Source organism: Hyperolius riggenbachi, chromosome 8, assembly GCF_040937935.1.
Source record: "Hyperolius riggenbachi isolate aHypRig1 chromosome 8, aHypRig1.pri, whole genome shotgun sequence".
NCBI lineage: Eukaryota > Metazoa > Chordata > Amphibia > Anura > Hyperoliidae > Hyperolius > Hyperolius riggenbachi.
The window spans coordinates 174,669,797-174,691,173 of NC_090653.1; the positions used below are offsets into that span (position 1 = coordinate 174,669,797).

The window sequence follows — 21,377 nt, forward strand, 5'->3', positions numbered from 1 at the left end:
TGTCCCCGCCGACGGCGTCCGCCTATAAAGCAGGTACAAGGGTGGAGCGTATGTACGCACTATCACAACCCACCTGCTACAAAAAGGACCAATGGCGTGCATATAAATAAATGCAGCCGCCAATCCTATCGCCGCCGAAAGCGTCCGCTTGAGGACTCCATACGTAGCACCCCACGTGGTGTAGAGCACCACGTGATCACTCACCGACCAATCAAAAATACGCCGATGAAAATCCGCGTCTAAAGCGTAGAAAACAGAGGCATGGTGTGGTCACCGAGGCGATAACAACGCCCCGTGACCGCCTACCAGCCGCTCTGTAAAAACCAACCCCTATATGCACACATGGGTATGCCTGTACGTCCGCGCCACCTGAGATTGCCACCCCTATGGTCATGGTGAGGAAGTGGGAAGCGAGAGCCAAGAGAGCCAAGGCAGGGCAACATGCCCAAACACAAATAGTATATAATATAATCAAATAAAGACCACAAAATCTGCCAGGCTCCAGCCTCCCACACCACACCAACCATAATCTGCAAGAGAAGGACCGCAACCCCAGTGAAACCATGATTCATCAATACAGTAAAACATGTAAATTTTAAATAAGTGTAGCCAGGTCGTAGTCTCTATTAAGACCCTTAGGCGCAAGAGCATCAAGTTTATTAATCCAATAGTTCTCCCTTATAGCTAAAAGTTTATGTCTGTCCCCCCCCTTCGTGGAATTGGTATTCCCTCAATCACCTGGACCCTAAGTTGTGACAGGGAGTGTTGTTTAAAGCAAAAATGTTCAGAGACCGAAAGTTCACGATTTTTATTTCTAATGTTGGACTTATGTGAAGCCAACCTATCTCTAAGGGGCTGGGTCGTTTTACCCACGTACCCCAGCCCGCAGGGACATTTCAACAGATATACCACAAATCTGGAATCACAGCTAAAGCTACCTCTAATAGTGTATTTTGTCCCCCGGCTGGGGTGGGTAAAAGTGTCCCCCTTCACTAAGTAGCTGCACAGATGACAACCCAAACAGGGAAATAATCCATTTCTTCTAATAACCTCACTTTTTTCAGGACCCAAATCATGTTTAACAATTTTATCCCTTAATGAGGGCGCTCTTTTGTAAGATAACAATGGCACGTCATGAAACTCTTTGACCGTGGGCAGTCCTTGCTTCAGCATGGACCAATGTTTGTTTACAATATGTCCGACCTTTTCAGATAGGACATTGTAGGTGGTGACAAAGGGTATTCTTTCTGACACCCCCAACTTAATACATCCTCTGTTTCCTCCAAAAACTGGTTTGGGTTTAAATTTGAAATCAGTTCGTAAACAGTTAGGGGGATAGCCCCTCGCCAAAAATTTGTATGTCATCTCCTCCAGACGTAACGATCTGACATCTGGATCCCCTACAATCCTCTCGATCCTTTTAAATTGACCTTTAGGTATGTTGTACTTAATGTGTGGTGGATGGAAGCTGGAGAAATGGAGAACGGAATTTCTATCCGTCTCCTTCACATATAAATCTGTTACCAGCTTACCCCCCCTCTTAATCACCCAAGTGTCTAAAAAACTGACCCTCTGCTGGTCAGCATGGACCGTGAGTTCAATTGCAGGGCATTCTCATGCAGACACAAAGGCATCTAGGCTCGAGCGTGGCCCCTCCCAAATCAAAAAAATATCGTCAATGTAACGTTTCCATATCAGGGCATGTTTAGTAAACAAAAAGTTAGAGTAGACAAAAGCCTCCTCGTATAAGCCCATAAACAAATTAGCATAGGAAGGGGCCACGTTCGAGCCCATCGCAGTGCCCCTCCGCTGCATGTAAAAGGAAGATTCAAAAAGAAAATAATTATTTTTCAAAATCAACTCAAGCAGCTGCAATACAAAACCCTTTTGCCTAGAGTCAAAATCTGAACAAAGCATCAGAAAGAATTCAACCGCCTCCACCCCATCTTTATGGGGTATTGCGGTATAAAGACTACTCACGTCCATGGTGACCAGCAGAGAGTCAGCCCCCAGATTGTCGATCCCTGCGATGGTAGTAAGAAAATCCTGTGTGTCCTTGAGGTATGATTCCAGTATGATCACCATTGGTCTCAATACCCTATCAAGAAAAATCGATATATTAGAGAATATAGAATCGATGCCCGAAACAATCGGGCGTCCGGGGGGATTATGAACATCCTTATGAATCTTTGGAAGGGTATAGAGGATGGGGATCCGAGGGAAATCCCTATATAGATACTTTTTGAGTTCCCTATCTATAATACCCTGCCCTTCGGCATCATCCAAAATTCTACCTATCTGGGATTTAATGTTGGCAGTGGGGTCATAGGTGATTTTCTCATAGACCTGTTCATCACTCAACTGTCTAAGTATTTCTCTCCTATACAGGGCTGTATCCATAACGACCACCGCACCACCCTTATCAGCTGCTCTTACAGTAATTAATTTATTGGATGACAAAGACATGATAGCTCTACGTTCCTGTAAAGAAAGGTTATTAGTAATGTTTCTAATCCTCTTACACTCAAAATCTGATCTCAGAGATTTCACATCATCATTGACTCTATCTATATATGAGTTAATCACTCCATGTGATGATGGGGTGAAAGAACTCATATTTCTCAGTCCCCACTCCTTAAGTTTCAAACAGTCCCCGTTACCCCCCTGATTGTGGCAATCTCAGGTGGCGCGGACGTACAGGCATACCCATGTGTGCATATAGGGGTTGGTTTTTACAGAGCGGCTGGTAGGCGGTCACGGGGCGTTGTTATCGCCTCGGTGACCACACCATGCCTCTGTTTTCTACGCTTTAGACGCGGATTTTCATCGGCGTATTTTTGATTGGTCGGTGAGTGATCACGTGGTGCTCTACACCACGTGGGGTGCTACGTATGGAGTCCTCAAGCGGACGCTTTCGGCGGCGATAGGATTGCGGCTGCATTTATTTATATGCACGCCATTGGTCCTTTTTGTAGCAGGTGGGTTGTGATAGTGCGTACATACGCTCCACCCTTGTACCTGCTTTATAGGCGGACGCCGTCGGCGGGGACATGATTGGTTCCCACATGAGTGACTCCTTCTTCCCCGCCCTGTCTGCACATTGGGTTTGCGTGGGTTTGCGCGTCTGGGGATTGGATACCGTCTTGTGGACTACATAAGCGGACGTTGTAGGCTCTTCTTTGATTGGCTGTTAACGCCTGCATTGAGATTCCGTATAGGGACGCGATGATCCGTATTTACATGCTTTCCCTAGTGTTTTACACAAAAGGGGAGCGTTGGGTGAGTGTCCTTTGATGCTATCATATGTATTTATTATGCTGCGAGATCATGACTATATAATTCCAGTGTATATGGCCATATTGTTGTTATCTATCATGCGATTGGTGCTTTTTTCTTACTGATGAATATGTATATATGCTAATGAGTAGTTCTCTATGTGGTCCTCTTGGGGGCCTTATACATAGGTCGTAAGCAATCTTGTTGTCAGTGTGGGCCTGCCATGATTTGAGAAAGGACTGGAAGTGGCCCGAAACGCCTGTGCGTCATCTGAGGCATACCCACATGTGGCTTTTAAAGTGATGTAACATTTTTAACTGAAGATTGTTCAATAAAACCGCTTTTAGATGGTGCTAATCTGACGGAGTATATGGACATTTACTTGTGACTCCAAAGGTGATTATAGCACATCGACTGAACCATTGGTGCTAGTACATTTTCGTATAGGAAGGAAAAAGTGTGGCAGAAAACGCTGCACAACGAGAAGAGGTGACCGGACCCTGAGGAAGATTATTATTATTATTATTATTATTATTTATTGTATTTATAAAGCGCCAACATATTAGGCAGCGCTGCACAATAGATAAATGTGTTAACATACATTTCTGCAAAAGGATTCCCGACCAGGTATTGAGTGCATAACTGAACATAATTATTTGAAGGTTGACTTTTTTTTGTTTTAAAAACACTTTTCTTTTATTGGTCGGATGAAATATGCCAATTTTTTGAGATAGGAATTTTGGGTTTTCATAAGCTGTATGCCAAAATCATCAATATTAAAACAATAAAAGGCTTGAACTACTTCAGTTGTGTGTAATGAATCTAAAATATATGAAAGTCTAATGTTTATCAGTACATTACAGAAAATAATGAACTTTATCACAATATGCTAATTTTTGGAGAAGGACCTGTACATCAACGCTAAAAAAAGAAAGGTTGACTGTATTGGACTCCTAAGGGATGACGGTGGGAACTCAATGGTGGATGAGCAAGGCAAGGCAGAGTTATTAAATGCTTTCTTTGCTTCTGTCTTCACAAGGGAAACATCACTGTTGCAAATTACAGATGAAGAAGAGTCTCAATCTTCCAAATGTAATATTAAATACTTAACGCAGGAAGAAGTGAAGGCAAGACCAAATAAAAAAAAATAGACAAGGCACCTGGCCCGGATGGCATGCATCCTCGGGTCCTAAGGGAATTGAGTTCAGTTATAGATAAACCCCTTTATCTTATCTTTTGTGACTCTCTTTCAACTGGCAGAGTCCCAGTGGATTGGCGTACAGCCCACGTTTTCCCATTATTTAAAAAGGGCAAAAAATCAGATCCAGGAAATTATAGACCTGTAAGCTTAAAGAGACTCTGTAACAAAATTTTCAGCCCTTTTTCTTCTATCCTATAAGTTCCTATACCTGTTCTAATGTGGTCTGTCTTACTGCAGCCTTTCCAAGTTGCACAGTCGCTGTAATATCTCTGTTATCTAATTTAATCTTTTTTCCTTTGTCAGCTTTGTTGGCTCAGGCAAGAATGTGCTGCTCTGCTTGTGATATGGAGAAGCTAAACACACCCTCTCCACGCCCCCTGCAGGCTTTGTATGAGTCACAGACTGAGCTTCTCTGAGCCTATCACAAGCTGGTTAGCAGCCATGTCTTTTGTTTGTAAACACTGCCTAAAACTGGCAATCACAAGCCAGGATTGCAGCAGGGATTGGCAGAAAAAGCACAGAGGGGCCCAGGAGAACATAATGAATAGAATGATATGCTTTTTTTTGTAAGAATTTTAGAGTACAGATTCTCTTTAACATCAGTTGTATGCAAATTATTTGAGGGGTTACTAAGAGATACTATACATGACTTCATAGTAGAAAATAATCTTATTTCTCAGCATCAACATGGGTTTACTAAAGACAGGTCCTGTTTGACGAACCTGCTCAGCTTTTATGAAGTAGTGAACGCTAATGTGGATATTGGGAATGCTGTAGATGTGATATACTTGGACTTTGCAAAGGCCTTCGAAACTGTTCCACACAAAAGTCTGGTGCAAAAGTTGAGGATGCAAGGACTGGGGAAGAGTCTGTGTGCATGGATAGGGAACTGCCTAATGGACAGAAAACAAAGAGTTGTGGTCAATAGATCATACTCAAAATGGGTGACTGTTAGCAGTGGGGTCCCACAGGGGTCTGTACTGGGTCCAGTGCTCTTCAATTAATTTATTAACCTACCCAGCGTTCAATTTCCCCAGGATTTCTGTGCAAACAGTGATAAAATGTATTTTTAAAACTTTTTTTTCCCTGTAACTTGCCAAAATGTGTCAAGCAAGGGTCTAGTATACAGTGCAGGAGAGTATTGATGTGTATGCATGTTTATACTGTTCACAGCATGTTTTTTTGAACGGACATTTCTGTCCATACCGCTAGGGAGGTTAATGACCTAGTAGATGCAGTAGTAAGCAATGTTGCTATTTTTGCAGATGATACAAAATTATGCAGAATCATCAACTCTCAGAAAGATAGGGACACAGAGCAACAGGATCTGGATAGGATGGCTATGGGCACATAAATGGCAGATGAAATTCAATGTTAAAAAAATGTAAAGTCATGCATTTTGGTTGTACCGATGGTCTAGCCCCATACAAAATAAATGGGATACAGTTGGGGACATCAAACTTGGAGAAGGACTTATGAGTACTCATCGACAACAAGATAAATAATCAAGATAACTTAACAAGAGTAGCGCTAAGGTGGCTATAATAACTAAGCTGCACGTTCCAAAGCGGGGATCCCTGGACCCTCAAAAGCCAAATAAAATCAATTAATAAAGAGAGGAACACGCGCTAATACCAATGATTTAATATATGAATTTCTCAAAAATACATAAAATGTTAAAATGTTAAAAAAGCAACACTTTTGAGTCAAACATTCATTTCATCCAAACAGCTAACACTCATACCACATATTCCTCCAGTATGGTACAAAATTACTCCTACACACAGATTTGCATCAAGGCTCTAGATTCAGAGCATATGGTCCCCGGAGCTTATATGGAGATTTAATCCCAACAACTTATTTCAAAAATAGATCGTAGTAGGATCTTACTTAAGAAAAAAAGGTTGAGCAACTTTGTGCATATGTCAAATCACAGCTCCAGCGGTCGATAGATCAGTTTCAATGGCCTCAGCCCGTTTAGCATGTGCTGACAGTCTCGTAAGAATGCCTTTGAAAACACAGCTTTGTAGCAAAACAACATTTGGACAGAGTACATCTGTATATGTAGGCTCCTCTACCGGACTTTCAAGCTGTAAGCTCGGTCGGGTACTTCAGAGCCCCCTTGTCCGTTCAGCTTTCAGCGTTGACTGGTCGCATACGTCACTTCTTGCTGGCAAGTCCAGTGTGACGCCCGCTGTACGTTCCAGCACGCCATAAGCTGCTTCTTCTGGTGACGTCACCTTAAAACTGTAAGGGCCTTTTAGTGCAAATGGTTGCTAAGCGCTATCGCGCCAGCCTGGCTCCTCAGTGCTTCAGAAACGGCTTATTCAATTTACAGAAGAACCTCTATGCGTTTCGGCTAATTTCCGTTAGCCTTCTTCAGGAGGATTAATTCTACCAAACATAGTTCATCCACCTAAATAGATGTCTGTCAGCTCCACCGCCCATGTGAATGTTTGTCTCCACCCACCTCACCATTATGCAAATGTGGGCTCATGCAAATACTTTACTGCTAGTTTAACCTCTCACACCTCATCATACTACAAATCTAACAATCCATACATGATCCAACTCCTTGCTGCAGCCAAACTTACTACTCAAAAAATATTTACTCATTAAAAAATGCAAATGTTTCCATCTCACTATTTAATCCTTTTGGCATCAGTGTGTCCAGCTGAAAAATCCATCGTGATTCATTCCTTGACATTTTCCTAATAAAGTCTCACCCCCTAGGGCTCCTCTTTATCACCTCCAAGCCAAAAAATATTGTACCCCTTAAACTTCCATTATGTTTTCCTTTAGAATGGTTTGAGAGTGGATGTTTCTCATTTTTCTTAAAGCGGACCCAAACAAAAAAATTTTTTAATTCCAAATATTTAGTTGCACTACTCTGACACATACACAGATAAATAAACATTCCTTCAAGCCTATGAGCATTTCAGTGCATACTTTTCACCCTTCTCTTTTCATAACTAGGGTTATACAGGTGGCAGCCATTAGCAATTCCTGGTTTGCTGGACACCACCTACTCCAGCATTTTGCCAGATTCTGTCCCGGCAATTTGAAAGGAAGGGAGGGGTTTCTCCAATAGATGTAAAATATTTTATATTTGTCATCATGCAGCTGAAAAAAGGCTGCTATTTATTATTATAATTTAGAAAATAGATTTTATTTCTGAAATCTTGTATTTTTAATTTGGGTCCACTTTAAGAATATTTTTGAAATGCTCACTAATACGCTTATGCAGTACTCTTTTAGTTCTTCCTACGTATCTTTTGTGGGAGGGACATTGGATACAATATATGACCCCATTCGTATTACATGTTATGGAGCTTGTGCATTAATAGCCTCCTGAAAGGAATCAACTCTGTCCTGAAGCTTTTCAGCGTTTCCTCTAGTCCCCAACCCTATTACCTATATGAGTAATATCTGCTTTCGTTTTCAGGGTCTCTGCCTTGTATGTACGAGAGACATATATATCCATGTCCTGCATTGAGGGCAACAATCTCAAGTATTCCCTAATGTCCCAATCCAGATTAGATCGGATGAAGAACTGCAATGTTTGGCAGTTTCGGCCTGTATTGAGAGGGGAGTGGGAGTTTCTTCAATCTGTAAAGCCTCTGTACTTGGGTGTAGGGGATCCTTCATCAGAAGAAACAGTGTCCCTCATCTTGAGCTGCCTATGCGTGTGCCCAGTATAACATGCCTCTATATCCGATAAAGGCCTAGTGGAGGCGAACCCGTGGTCTGTAGGCTTGTTCCCTCTACGAGAGGTTGGTGTCTCCTAAGAAGAATGGGCCTGTGGGGAGCGGAAGTGGGCGTGGGATGTATGGCTACCACTTACTGATTTTGATATTTGTCCCCAGGTGAAGGATGAAGATCTGTGTCCGCCTTTCCCCTTCTCCTCTGCACTCTAATCAGCGTGGTCTGAGCAGCGCTCTCTGTTCTTGGAGCACGTGGCAGTAGCCATCTTGCCTGCTTGTTTTTTCTGGGGTCCGTTTTTCTTGCTTCCTGAAGTACGGGAAGATAGTGCCCAGGTCTGTCTGCCGGTAGCATGGGGCGAGTCTGGAACGTGTCCCCTTCTACATTAAGTGGGTAAAAGTGCACTGTGCCCCCACAAGGCTGAGCAATACTGAAGGCTAATCTGGACTTCCTCACTCAGTCATAGCATAGCCATGTCCTCCGGCCTTTATATTTTTTCATACTTTCATCACAATCACAATCGCTGCAGCAGATCCCAAACAAATCATGACCGATGAATTTCGTACACCATTCATCATTGAATATATGTATAAATAAGTAATATTAATAGATTCATAAGTTACTAGCGCCATATTTACACTGCAGGGGCTTAATTAATAAAACACAATGTTCAGTCCAGTGATGGCATAAACAACAGGAATACTTGGCAACTTGTAAGATCTTGATATCAAGAGAAGGAAATCTCGACTGGACATTGCTTCAAATTTTAAAATAGAAGCAGGAAGCACAATGTGCTGGTGTTTAGGACAAGAGGAAGGAACTGGGATATGTGGTAATACTTCATTGCAGTCTCATTGTTTTTTTTCTCTCTCTTGTAGTTCCCCAGACACAAAGGAGAAGTGGCTCTCAGCATTAAACTGGTAAGATCCCTTTTTAACTTCTTCTTTTTTTAAAGAAACATATGAGCTAACATCTGTAAACACCTGCTATTTTTATAAGATAAATATTCAATATTATTTTAATGCCCCGGTTAATTCCCTCTACTTGTTTTGTTTTTTTTGCATGTAACATTATTTCAAACCATGATTTAACTAATCAGGGAGATAAAAACATTTATCACACTACTGTCAGCTTTAAAAATCGAAAAAAAAGTTACCCCAAACTGATAAATACCGGTAATGTAAATTTCAGAGATATATGAAAAGTTCTTTATCATAGGTTAAAACCATAGTCCAGCTTTCTATTCTCGAATGCATATGAAATATATACACTTGCATAAATTAACAATGCAGAAAGCTTTGTACGTTGCCTGTCTCTGTTTTAAAGGGAATTTCCCGAGGTAAATAAAAATAAAAAATCTACTTACCTGGGGCTTCCGCCAGCCCCCTGCATCAGTGCAGAGGAGGAATGTAGGTGAGACTAGGTGATTTGCTCTGTGGTGGAGATGTAACGTCCACTCTCCCGGGAGCAACAAGTTACAGGATCAATCTAGCCAGATACTATCAATACATTTATGGAAATCCTAGACATGCAATGCACAAAACTTAATATTTTGCTACGGACATTTTTTTTTTTTAAACAATGGAAGGCTGAATAATGGCTTTAACAGAATACGTTAGTAGTAAACTTAGCCTTAACATTGATGCAAACAATTCCTACTGGAGTTTCAAATTGTGTTGATTATTTTTAACTCCTGTATAAAAGCAGCATTGGAACAAATTAAGTTACTCCACAGCTTTAAATGACAACTAAGGTAAGAGGTATATGGAGGCTGCCATACTTATTTCCTTTTAAGCAATATCAGTTGCCTGGCATCCCGGATTGTCTACAGTATTTGCCTGCAATAGTGTCTGAATCACACCAGAAACAAACCTGCAGCTAATCTTGTCAGATTTGATAAAAATGTCAGAAACACCTGACCTGTTGCATGCTTGCAGAGTCTGTGGCTAAATGTATTAGAGGCAGATGATCAGCAGGATAGCCAGGTTAGTGGTATTGCTTTAAAGGAAATAAATAGGGCAGCCTCTATATACCTCTCTCTTCAATTGTCCTTTAAGTATTATTGGGACAATGTTGCACTATCATGTGCAAGGATATGACAGTTAACAAAGGAAGAAAGACAGTTCTAATTCTTTATTTATTTATTTATTTATTTATTTTATTAGAAAGAGCAAAAAGCCATCCATGTCAGAACGTGAGATAATTAGAGTTTTGGCTTTCTTTGAGAATGCCAGTCTCCATCTGTTTTCTTCCTGGAAGGTTATGCCTTATCATCCAGACATCTCTCAGACAGTCAGGTCAGTGAGTACAGTTTCCTATACCATCAGCAAGTATTTGGAAACTGCCAGAAGGGTTACTAAAGTAGGTACAGTAGTTGCAGCTACTGGGGGCCCAGTGCAAATTTCTTTTCCTTTCTCTCTCCTTCTTCACTACGGAACTGGTATTGCTGTGGCTGCACTTGTTGTAGGTGGAGGAGTCATGGTGGTCAGTGGCGTAGCTAAGGAGTTGTGGGCCCCAGTGCACGTTTTACATTGGGGCCCCCAAGCACTCTGTACATAACAATTGATATAGTGCATCAAAACCTGCCAAGGACAACCGCAGTGTCTGAGGTGCAAGAAGGGGATGGGGAATGGTGTTTTAATGAGTACTACAATTTAAAGCATCTATAGAAGTGATTATAACCAGCACAGAACCAATAGAGAACTAATACTGATGTTGAGGTAGGGTCCCTCAGGCCCAAGAGCCCCGATGCGGTCGCTACCTCTGCACCCCCTATTGCTACCCCACTGATGGTGGTCACACACCTCACTGGCGGGTGGATGGTTAGGAGGGTGCCATTGTGGGGGGAGATTACAGAGGAGGGTGCCAACATGGGTGGGTGGTAGGGTGCAACTTTGGGTGGGAGGAGGGTGCCAACATGGGTGGGTGGTAGGGCGTCACTTTGGGTGGAAGAAGGGTGCCACTCTGGGGGGAGATGAGGGGTCCAACCTGGGTGGGTAGGAGTGGGTGGGTGCCACATTGGGTGGGGTGAAGGGTGCCACTCTGGGGGGAGAGGAGGAAGGAAGGTGCCACTCTGTGGGGGTGGACTGAAGGGTGCCAGTGGAGAGAAAGGAAGATCGCGGCACCAGCCGCCGAAGTGTAATGCAGGGAGGGGGACAACATCACTTCTCCCTCCCTCTCCATCAGTGCCCCCTCCTGAGTCCCCTTGCAGAGAACACGCAGCAGGCGTTTAGTTTACCTGTCTCTGCGCTCCGGCCAGCTTAATTCTATTTCCTGTTTCCCATGACGCGAAACAGGAAGTAGAATGAAGAAGCCGGCCAGAGCGCAGAGACTCCTCTCCCCCCAGAGTGGCACCCTTTACCCCACCCAATGTGGCACCCACTCCTACCCACCCAGGTTGGCACCCTCCTCTCCTCCCAGAGTGGCACCCTTCTCCCACCCAAAGTGGCACCCTACCACCCACCCATGTTGGAACCCTCATCTCCCCCCAGAGTGGCACCCTCCTCCCAACCAAAAAGGCACCCTACCACCCACCCATGTTGGCACCTTCCTCTGCCCCCCCCCCCCCCCCCACAATGGCACCCACCTCCTACCCACCCAGAGTGGCACCCTTTACCCCACCCAATGTGGCACCCACTCCTACCCACCCAGGTTGGCACCCTCCTCTCCTCCCAGAGTGGCACCCTTCTCCCACCCAAAGTGGCACCTTACCACCCACCCATGTTTGCACCCTCATCTCCCCCCAGAGTGGCACCCTCCTCCCAACCAAAAAGGCACCCTACCACCCACCCATGTTGGCACCTTCCTCTGCCCCCCCCCCCCCCACAATGGCACCCACCTCCTACCCACCCAGAGTGGCACCCTCCTCTCCCCCCAGAGTGGCACCCTTCTTTTGTGGGCAAACGTATGTGCGGTAGTGTGCGGCTTGCCAAAAGGAATCCCCCCCTTGAAAATCCTGGGTTTGCCCTTGCACTTGTTATATGACCCCTGGGAAATAGGCTCCAAGGCCTTATGGATTAGCACAGGAGCACAAAGGAGAGAAAACACAGAGTGAGGCCTCTTGCACACTACATGCGATTCCGATTTTTTATTCGATCCAATTTTTGACTCAACCAAAAATCAGATCGTATAAAAAATTGGAATCGTATGTAGTGTGCAAGAGGCCTGAATGTAGAAGGCCCATTAAAGTTTTTATGGGGGCAGTTGATTAATAAATATGTCCCTAGAAACTGGTATAAGCTATAACAGAAAAGAGACCAAAAGTCACAAAAGAATCAGAACACATGTTTTTGGGAGTCCATGGATTGCGTGATAGACACATTATAGGACAATGGCTTCAAGCAAAGCCTAACAGTAGTCAGAGTAAGCATGTCTTAGTTTCAGTTGTGAAGAGAAGACTTGATTTAACTTAAATATATATATACAAAACACACACCATGCAGGTTCAAAATGCAAAAAAGGAGTGTATTAAGTAGCATGGGCTGGCAAATACAGTCAAAAACATGTAACAAAATTGCTATAAGGCATTTATATATACAACTGTACACAAAGCTCAGCAACAACTGGAAGCACAGTCTGCAAAATACAATATATGTACAAAATGCACGCTGAGAAGCAGAGGTAAGTGGCAACTACCGTAACTTATAGCAAGAGGTGCTGGCTGGACACTTCTGTAATCACAAACAATACAATGCAGCAGGGCCGGTTTAAGCAACAATGGGGCCCCAGGGCAAAATAAACCTGCCCCCCCCCCCCCCCAACATATACCCCGGAACAAAAATCGGCATTAGGGGACCTTTTTTGCAACTGGTATAGTCAGGGTGTGAAGTCCCAATCGGTCAGAGCTCCACATTCTGGCTATCCCAGCCTGCATGGGGGACAAGGGGTTAAAAAGTTTCAGGAGGGGGGACCCTACATAATTTTTTTTTTAAATTCCCACACTCTGAACATAAAAAAAAAAATTGGGAAAATAGGAAAAAATGCAATGGATCTTCATACAGCCATATTGCGGCTGTATAGCGATCCCTGGCCAAAGCGCTGCGGCTGCGTATAGACCCCCTGGAAACCCCGTCAGGAAATTTATTGCGCTTTCGTTTGATACATGTAAAATTACACTACCGTTAGGTTTGCTACTAAAAGTGACATTTACCGCATTTAAAAGTATACTTGTTTCCTTCGAAACTTTAAAATCGATTTTCTCAAAAACTATAAGGTCTTTTTGAAAAATTGTTTTTGCCTCTTATTCCTAATGATCTCCTTAACATATCCTGCAAATTTAGGGTTTCTAGCATTTAAGATGGATTTGCTATTAACCATTAAAGTCGGCAGGTTTTTAAATGTGTATTTTTTTTCCTTTGAAACTTTAAAATCGATTTTCTCAAAAACTATAAGGCCGATTTGAAAAAATTTTTTTCCTCTTGTAGCCACTGGGGGCCCCTACAAGCTCTGGGACCCTGGGGCAGCTGCCTCCTTTGCCTTAATGGTAGCGCCGGCCCTGCAATGCAGTACAACAGAGCAAGAGCGAGGCACAAGCACCGCTGCATTACTCAGACGCAGTGTTTCAGAAATGTCCTTTGTCAATGGGATAAGTGGAGGAGGCAACTGAAGCGAAGCAGCAGAGCGGTGAAGTCCTGGAGTCCTGCTCGCTTGTATCCGGTTTTAAATACCACGCTATGCAGAAGGGAGAGAAAGCCATCACACCGGGGCCGACCCAGTAGCGCAATTACGTCACGCGACGTGTGTCACCGCGTCATTGCACTACGCACTCAGACACCTCCCACCTCCAAAGTGCTGGCTGGCAGTAGTGTGGAGTATAGCTGACTCCAACCACCAGATGGCCGCTGCGCTATGTATGGAGATGGGAGGGACCATGCAGTAGCCAATAGGGGGAAAAAAACAACAGCTAGTGGTTCAATAGGCAGATCCCCAGAATGGCTGCTTTGTGTGATACAGATGGTCGGTGTGAGGGCTCCATAAACTGCAATAACAAACAAATACACATAGAAATACACAATATATAGAATATATATACAAATCCAGAACATAAATATATTGGATAAAAATATACATGAGGCAGAAACTACACAATTTATGGGCCTATAGGGCAGTGCATATGGTCCTAGTGGATGACTTAATACTGCAGTATGATTCAAAGAAAGCAGTTCAGCACAGCTTCTACATTTAAACCACAAGGGTATACTGAATCTAGCTTATATATCCAAAATAATTCTCGTTGTAACAGTTTCCTTTCAAAATCACTGCCTCTATAGCCTGGTTTAACAATTTCCAACACACGGACCCTTAACTGTGAGACATTATGTAGTGCCTCCATGAAATGCTTGGACAGGGGGGAGGTAAGTATGCCACCCCTGACGTCACTGCGGTGCTCACTGATTCTGCGTCTGATTTCCCTTGTGGTCTGGCCCACATACGCCAGACCACAAAGGCATGTGATAAGATACACGACACCCTTGGAGGAGCAGTTAGCAAACCCCCTCAGGTACAACCGGACCCCACTGCGTGGATGCGCAAAAGAATCGCCTCTGCACACAAAACTGCATTGTGCACAAAGGCCACAGGGAAACATCACCTGTAGTCTATCAAATGTGATAAGCCAATTACCTCCTGTCAGTTGAGGCGGAGTGCTTTGAGCTTGAACGAGTGTGTCACAGATTTTCCTTGATCTCTTAAAGGCGCAGATGGGAGGCTCTCCAAAGGTATCCTTCAAGCCGGTGTCAGTGTCACTCCCCAGGATATGCCAATGTTCACAGACTATATGGGCGGCCTGTTGAGACAGATGAGAAAATGTAAAAACCATAGGGATACGAGAAGAACTGACCTTAGGTTTAAAAGAGAGGAGATCATTCCTATTAAGTTTGGCTGCTCTGTCAAGTGAACCCCTTTAAAATTTCCTCACTGTACCCCCTCTTCCTAAAGTTATTATACATATTCCCAGCTTCTGAGAAGAAAACGCTGTCATCAGATGAGATACGGGGGATACATACAAATTGACTGTACGGTAGTCCTTTCTTGAGTCTAGTTGGATGGAAGCTATCTGCTGATAAATAGGTGTTACGATCAGTACGTTTTATAAATGGATCTGGTCTGCAAAAAGTTTTTTTTTATAAGCTTGTAAATAGTGATGGATGCAAAACGGAAAAAAATGCTCTTTTACTTCCAAATTAAATTTTGTCGCCATACATTGTGATAGGGATATAATTGAAATGGTGACAGAGATACACTTGACAGAGCATACAAACTTAATAGGAATTAACTCTTTTAAACTTGTTTAAACCTAAGGTCAATTCTTCTCGTATCCCTATGGTTTTTACATTTTCTCATCTGTCTCAACAGGCCGCCCGTATAGTCCGTGAACAATGGCATATCCTGGGAAGTGACACTGGCTTGAAGGAAAACTTTGGGGAGCCTCCCATCTGCGCCTTTAAGAGATCAAGGAACATCCGTGACACACTCGTTCATGCTCAAAGCACACCACCTCAACCGACAGGAGGTAATTGGCTTACCACATTTGATAGACCACAGGGGATGTTTCCCTGTGGCCATTGTGCACAATGCAGTTTTGTGTCCAGAGGCGATTCTTTTGCGCATCCACGCAGTGGGCTCTGGTTGTACCTGAGGGCGTTTGCTAACTGCTCCTTCAAGGGTGTCGTGTGTCTTATCACATGCCCTTGTGGTCTGGCGTATGTGGGCCAGACCACAAGGGAAATCAGACGCAGAATCAGTGAGCACCGCAGTGACATCAGGGGTGGCATACTTACCTCCCCCCTGGCAAGGCATTTCATGGAGGCACTACATAATGTCTCACAGTTAAGGGTCCGTGTGATGGAAATTGTTAAACCAGACTATAGAGGGGGTGATTTTGAAAGGAAACTGTTACAACGAGAATTATTTTGGATATATAAGCTAGATTCGGTATACCCTCGTTATTTAAATGAAGAAGTTGTGCTGAACTGCTTTCTTTGAATCATACTGCAGTATTAAGTCATCCCCTAGGGGCATATGCACTGCCCTATAGGCCCTTATATTGTGTAGTTTCTGCCTCATGTATATATTTATGTAATATATTTATGTTCTGGATTTGTATATATATTATATATTTATTGTGTATTTATATATGTATTTGTTTGTTATTACAGTTTATGGAGCCCTCACACCGTCCATCTGTATCACACAAAGCAGCCATTCTGGGGATCCGCCTATTGAACCACTAGCTGTTGTTTTTTGCCCCATTGGTTACTGTATGGTCCCTCCCATCTTCATACACAGCGCGGCGGCCATCTGGTGGTTGGAGTCAGCTATACTCCACACTACTGCCAGCCAGCGCTTTGGAGGTGGGTGGTGTCTAAATGCGTAGTGCAATGACGCGGCGACACACATCATGTGACATCATTGCGCTACTGGGCAAGCCCCGGTGTGATGGCTCTCTCTCCCTTCCACATAGCGCGGTATTTAAAACCGGATACAAGCCACCAGGACTCCAGGACTTCACCGCTCTGCTGCTTCGCTTCAGTTGCCTCCTCCACTTATCCCATTGACAAAGACCATTTCAGAAACACTGCGTCTGGGTAATGCAGCGGTGCTTGTGCCTCGCTCTTGCTCTGTTGTACTGCATTGTATTGTTTGTGATTACACATGTTTCTGTATAGTTACCAGCCAGCACTTCTTGCTATAAGTTACGGTAGTTGCCACTTACCTCTGCTTCTCAGCGTGCATTTTGCACATATATTGTATTTTGGAGACTGTACTTCCAGTTGTTGCTGAGCTTTGTGTACAGTTGTATATATATATATATATATATATATATATATATATATATATATATATGCCTTATAGCAATTTTGTTACATGTTTTTGACTGTATTTGCCAGCCCATGCTACTTAATACACTCCTTTTTGCATTTTGAACCTGCATGGTGTGCGTGTTTTGTATATATCTATAGATTGTCATTAATACACAGCAGTGACAGCACCCAATATTAGCATAGCTGTTGTACCTATAGGTGGTGTGCATCCTCATGTGTTTGCATTGATTTAACTTAAATCCTTGGATTTAACAGGTAATGTTTAGAAAGTTCTAGATTGTTGGATTCAGACTAGCTCCCAAGCTAAACACCCCACTACAGCTTTCCACAGCACTATGCAATCCAGTGGTGCTCGGATACCTATTTTTAATATTCGAGTTGATCCGAATTCGAATAGCCCGAAATTCGGATAAGTCCGAAGTTTCGAATTCGAACGATTCGGAAATTTGATTCGAATTCGGTATTCGGACCCATTATTTGGGAAAATTCGGTATTCAACTGGCCTTTAAATTGCTTCCAAAACGTCTTTTATAGTAAATGGTGCATGAAGCATCATGTTTTGTTCTTTTTTTAAGAAAAACAGCAATTGTTTATGTGGGGAGGTATAATTAACCTTCCTGGCGGTAACCCCGAACGTAGTTTGGGATAAGCCGCGCAGGAGGTTTTCTCTGGCCCTGCTCGGCCGAAATACTTAATTTTTTTTTTGCTGGACGCAGCTAGCACTTTGCTAGCTGCGCCAGCACACCGATCGCCGCCGCCCCGCGCCCGATCGCTGCTATCCGTCGCGTCGCGCCCCCCCCCCCCAGACCCCGTGCGCTGCCTGGCCAATCAGTGCCAGGCAGCGCCGCGGGGTGAATCGGGACTCCCAATGACGTCACGACGTCGGTGACGTCATCCCGCCCCATCGCCATGGCGACGGGGGAAGCCCTCCAGGAAATCCCGTTCTTTGAACGGGATTTCCTGATCGGAGATCGCCGAAGGCGATCAAAGCGGGCGGGGCGATGCCGCTGAGCAGCGGCTATCATGTAGCGAGCCCTAGGCTCGCTACATGATATAAAAAAAAAAAAAAAAAAACTGCTGCGCTGCCTCCTGGCGGAATTTTTCATACCGCCAGGAGGGTTAACAAAGGAAAAAAAAAAGAAATGGCTGTAAATTAACATCAGGAGGTTCCAGACAGCGGTCGTGAATCCCACATTGTGTCCAATACACAACTAGGACATCACAGTTTTCAATCCCAGAAATCTAAAAAAAATTTACACTTTTTTTTTCAACAATATACAGCTATTGTAGTGGCGTAATAGCTGGTGGCAGACTGGCAGCAGAAGATTTGTTCTGTGTGGACCCTGGCGGTGGGTAACACAGACAGCAGCAGGAGGAGAAGGTAGATGCAGCCAGGGCCGGTTTAAGCAACAATGGGGCCCCAGGGCAAAATAAACCTGGCCCCCCCCCCCCCCCCCCAACATATACCCCGGAACAAAAATCGGCATTAGGGGACCTTTTTTGCAACTGGTATAGTCAGGGTGTGAAGTCCCAATCGGTCAGAGCTCCACATTCTGGCTATCCCAGCCTGCATGGGGGACAAGGGGTTAAAAAGTTTCAGGAGGGGGGACCCTACATATTTTTTTTTTTTTAATTCCCACACTCTGAACATAAAAAAAAAATTGGGAAAATAGGAAAAAATGCAATGGATCTTCATACAGCCATATTGCGGCTGTATAGCGATCCCTGGCCAAAGCGCTGCGGCTGGGTATAGACCCCCTGGAAACCCCGTCAGGAAATTTATTGCGCTTTCGTTTGATACATGTAAAATTACACTACCGTTAGGTTTGCTACTAAAAGTGACATTTACCGCATTTAAAAGTATACTTGTTTCCTTCGAAACTTTAAAATCGATTTTCTCAAAAACTATAAGGTCTTTTTGAAAAATTGTTTTTGCCTCTTATTCCTAATGATCTCCTTAACATATCCTGCAAATTTAGGGTTTCTAGCATTTAAGATGGATTTGCTATTAACCATTAAAGTCGGCAGGTTTTTAAATGTGTATTTTTTTTCCTTTGAAACTTTAAAATCGATTTTCTCAAAAACTATAAGGCCGATTTGAAATTTTTTTTTTCCTCTTGTAGCCACTGGGGGCCCCTACAAGCTCTGGGGCCCTGGGGCAGCTGCCTCCTTTGCCTTAATGGTAGCGCCGGCCCTGGATGCAGCTATTGTAGTGGCGTAATAGCTGGTGGTGGCAGACTGGCAGCAGAAGATTTGTTCTGTGTGGACCCTGGCGGTGGGTAACATGGACTGACATAGCAGGAGGAGGAGGTAGATGCAGCTATTGTAGTGGCGTAATAGCTGGTGGTGGCAGACTGGCAGCAGAAGATTGTTCTGTGTGGATCCTGGCAGTGGGAAACACGGACAGCAGCAGGATGAGGTAGATGCAGCTATTGTAGTGGCATAATAGCTGGTGGCAGACTGGCAGCAAAAGATTTGTTCTGTGTGGACCCTGGCGGTGGGTAACACAGACAGCAGCAGGAGGAGGAGGTAAATGCAGCTATTGTAGTGGCGTAATCGCTGGTGGCAGACTGGCAGCAGAAGATTTGTTCTGTGTGGACCCTGGCAGTAGGAAACACAGACTGACACAGCAGGAGGAGGAGGTAGATGCAGCTATTGTAGTGGCGTAATAGCTGGTGGTGGCAGACTGGCAGCAGAAGATTGTTCCGTGTAGACCATGGCGGTGGGTAACACAGACAGCAGCAGCAGGAGGAGGAGGTAGATGCAACTATTGTAGTGACATAATAGCTGGTGGTGGCAGATTGGCAGCAGAAGATTGTTCTGTGTGGACCCTGGCAGTGGGTAACACAGACAACAACAGGAGGAGGAGGTAGATGCAGCTATTGTAGTGGCGTAATAGCTGGTGGCAGACTGGCAGCAGAAGATTGTTCTGTGTGGACCCTGGCTGTGGGAAACACAGACAGCAGCAGGAGGAGGTAGAGCAGCTATTGTAGTGGCGTTATAGCTGGTGGTGGCAGACTGGCAGCAGAAGAGTTACTAGCTCCCGAGCTAAACACCCCACTACAGCATTCCACAGCACTATGCAACCCAGTGGTGCTCGGATATGTCTTTTTAATAATCGAGTTGATCCGAATTCGAATAGCCCAAAATTCGGATAAATCCGAAGTTTCGAATTCGAACGATTCGGAAATTCAATTCGAATTTGGTGTTCGGACCCATTATTCGGGAAAATTTGGTATTCTAACTCAAATCACGAACTGGCCTTTAAATTGCTTCCAAAAAGTCTTTTGTAGTAAATGATGCATAAAGCATCATGTTTTTTAAAACAAAAACAGCAATTGTTTATGTGGGGAGGTATAATTGAAAAATAAAAAAAAAATAAAGTAATGGCTGTAAATTAACATCAGGAGGTTCCAGACAGCGGTCGTGAAGCCCACATTGTGTCCAATACACAACTGGGACATCACAGTTTTCAACCCAAAAATCTCAAAAAAATTACACTTTTTTTTCAACAATATACAGCTATTGTAGTGGCGTAATAGCTGGTGGCAGACTGGCAGCAGAAGATTTGTTCTGTGTGGACCCTGGCAGTGGGAAACATAGACTAAGACAGCAGAAGGAGGAGGTAGATGCAGCTATTGTAGTGGCATAATAGCTGGTGGTGGCAGACTGGGAGCAGAAGATTTGTTCTGTGTGGACCCTGGTGGTGGAAAACACAGACAGCAGCAGCAGAAGGAGGAGGTAGATGCAGCTATTGTAGTGGCGTAATAGCTGGTGGAGGCATACTGGCAGCAGAAGATTGTTCTGTGTGGACCCTGGCAGTGGGAAACACAGACTGACACAGCAGCAGGAGGAGGTAGATGCAGCTATTGTAGTGGCGTAATAGCTGGTGGCAGACTGTCAGCAGAACATTTGTTCTGTGTGGACCCTGGCGGTGGGTAACACAGACAGCAGCAGCAGCAGGAGGAGGTAGATCCAGCAATTGTAGTGGCGTAATAGCTGGTGGTGGCAGACTGGCAGCAGAAGATTGCTCTGTGTGAACCCTGACGGTGGGAAACACAGACAGCAGCCGGAGTAGGAGGTAGATGCAACTATTGTAGTGGCGTAATAGCTGGTGGTGGCAGACTGGCAGCAGAAGATTTGTTCTGTGTGGACCCTGGCGTTGGGTAACACAGATCAGCAGCAGGAGTAGGAGTTAGATGCAGCTATTGTAGTGGCGTAATAGCTGGTGGTGGCAGACTCGCAGCAGAAGAATTGTTTTTGTGTGGACCCTGGCGGTGGGTAACACAGACAGCAGCAGGAGTAGAAGGTAGATGCAGCTATTGTAGTGGCATAATAGTTGGTGGTGGCAGACTGGCAGCAGAAGATTTGTTCTG

General features: G+C 44.2%; 1 protein-coding gene across 1 annotated transcript in view; it reads left to right on the forward strand.

Moving 5' to 3' along the window:
• Window positions 1–21,377, forward strand: part of LOC137527192 (rho GTPase-activating protein 20-like) — a 275,894-nt gene that overhangs the window by 107,121 nt on the left and 147,396 nt on the right. Inside the window, exon 5 of the mRNA XM_068247674.1 lies at window positions 9,058–9,099. Coding sequence (XP_068103775.1) covers window positions 9,058–9,099 — 42 coding nt within the window. The remainder of the gene's footprint in view (window positions 1–9,057; window positions 9,100–21,377) is intronic.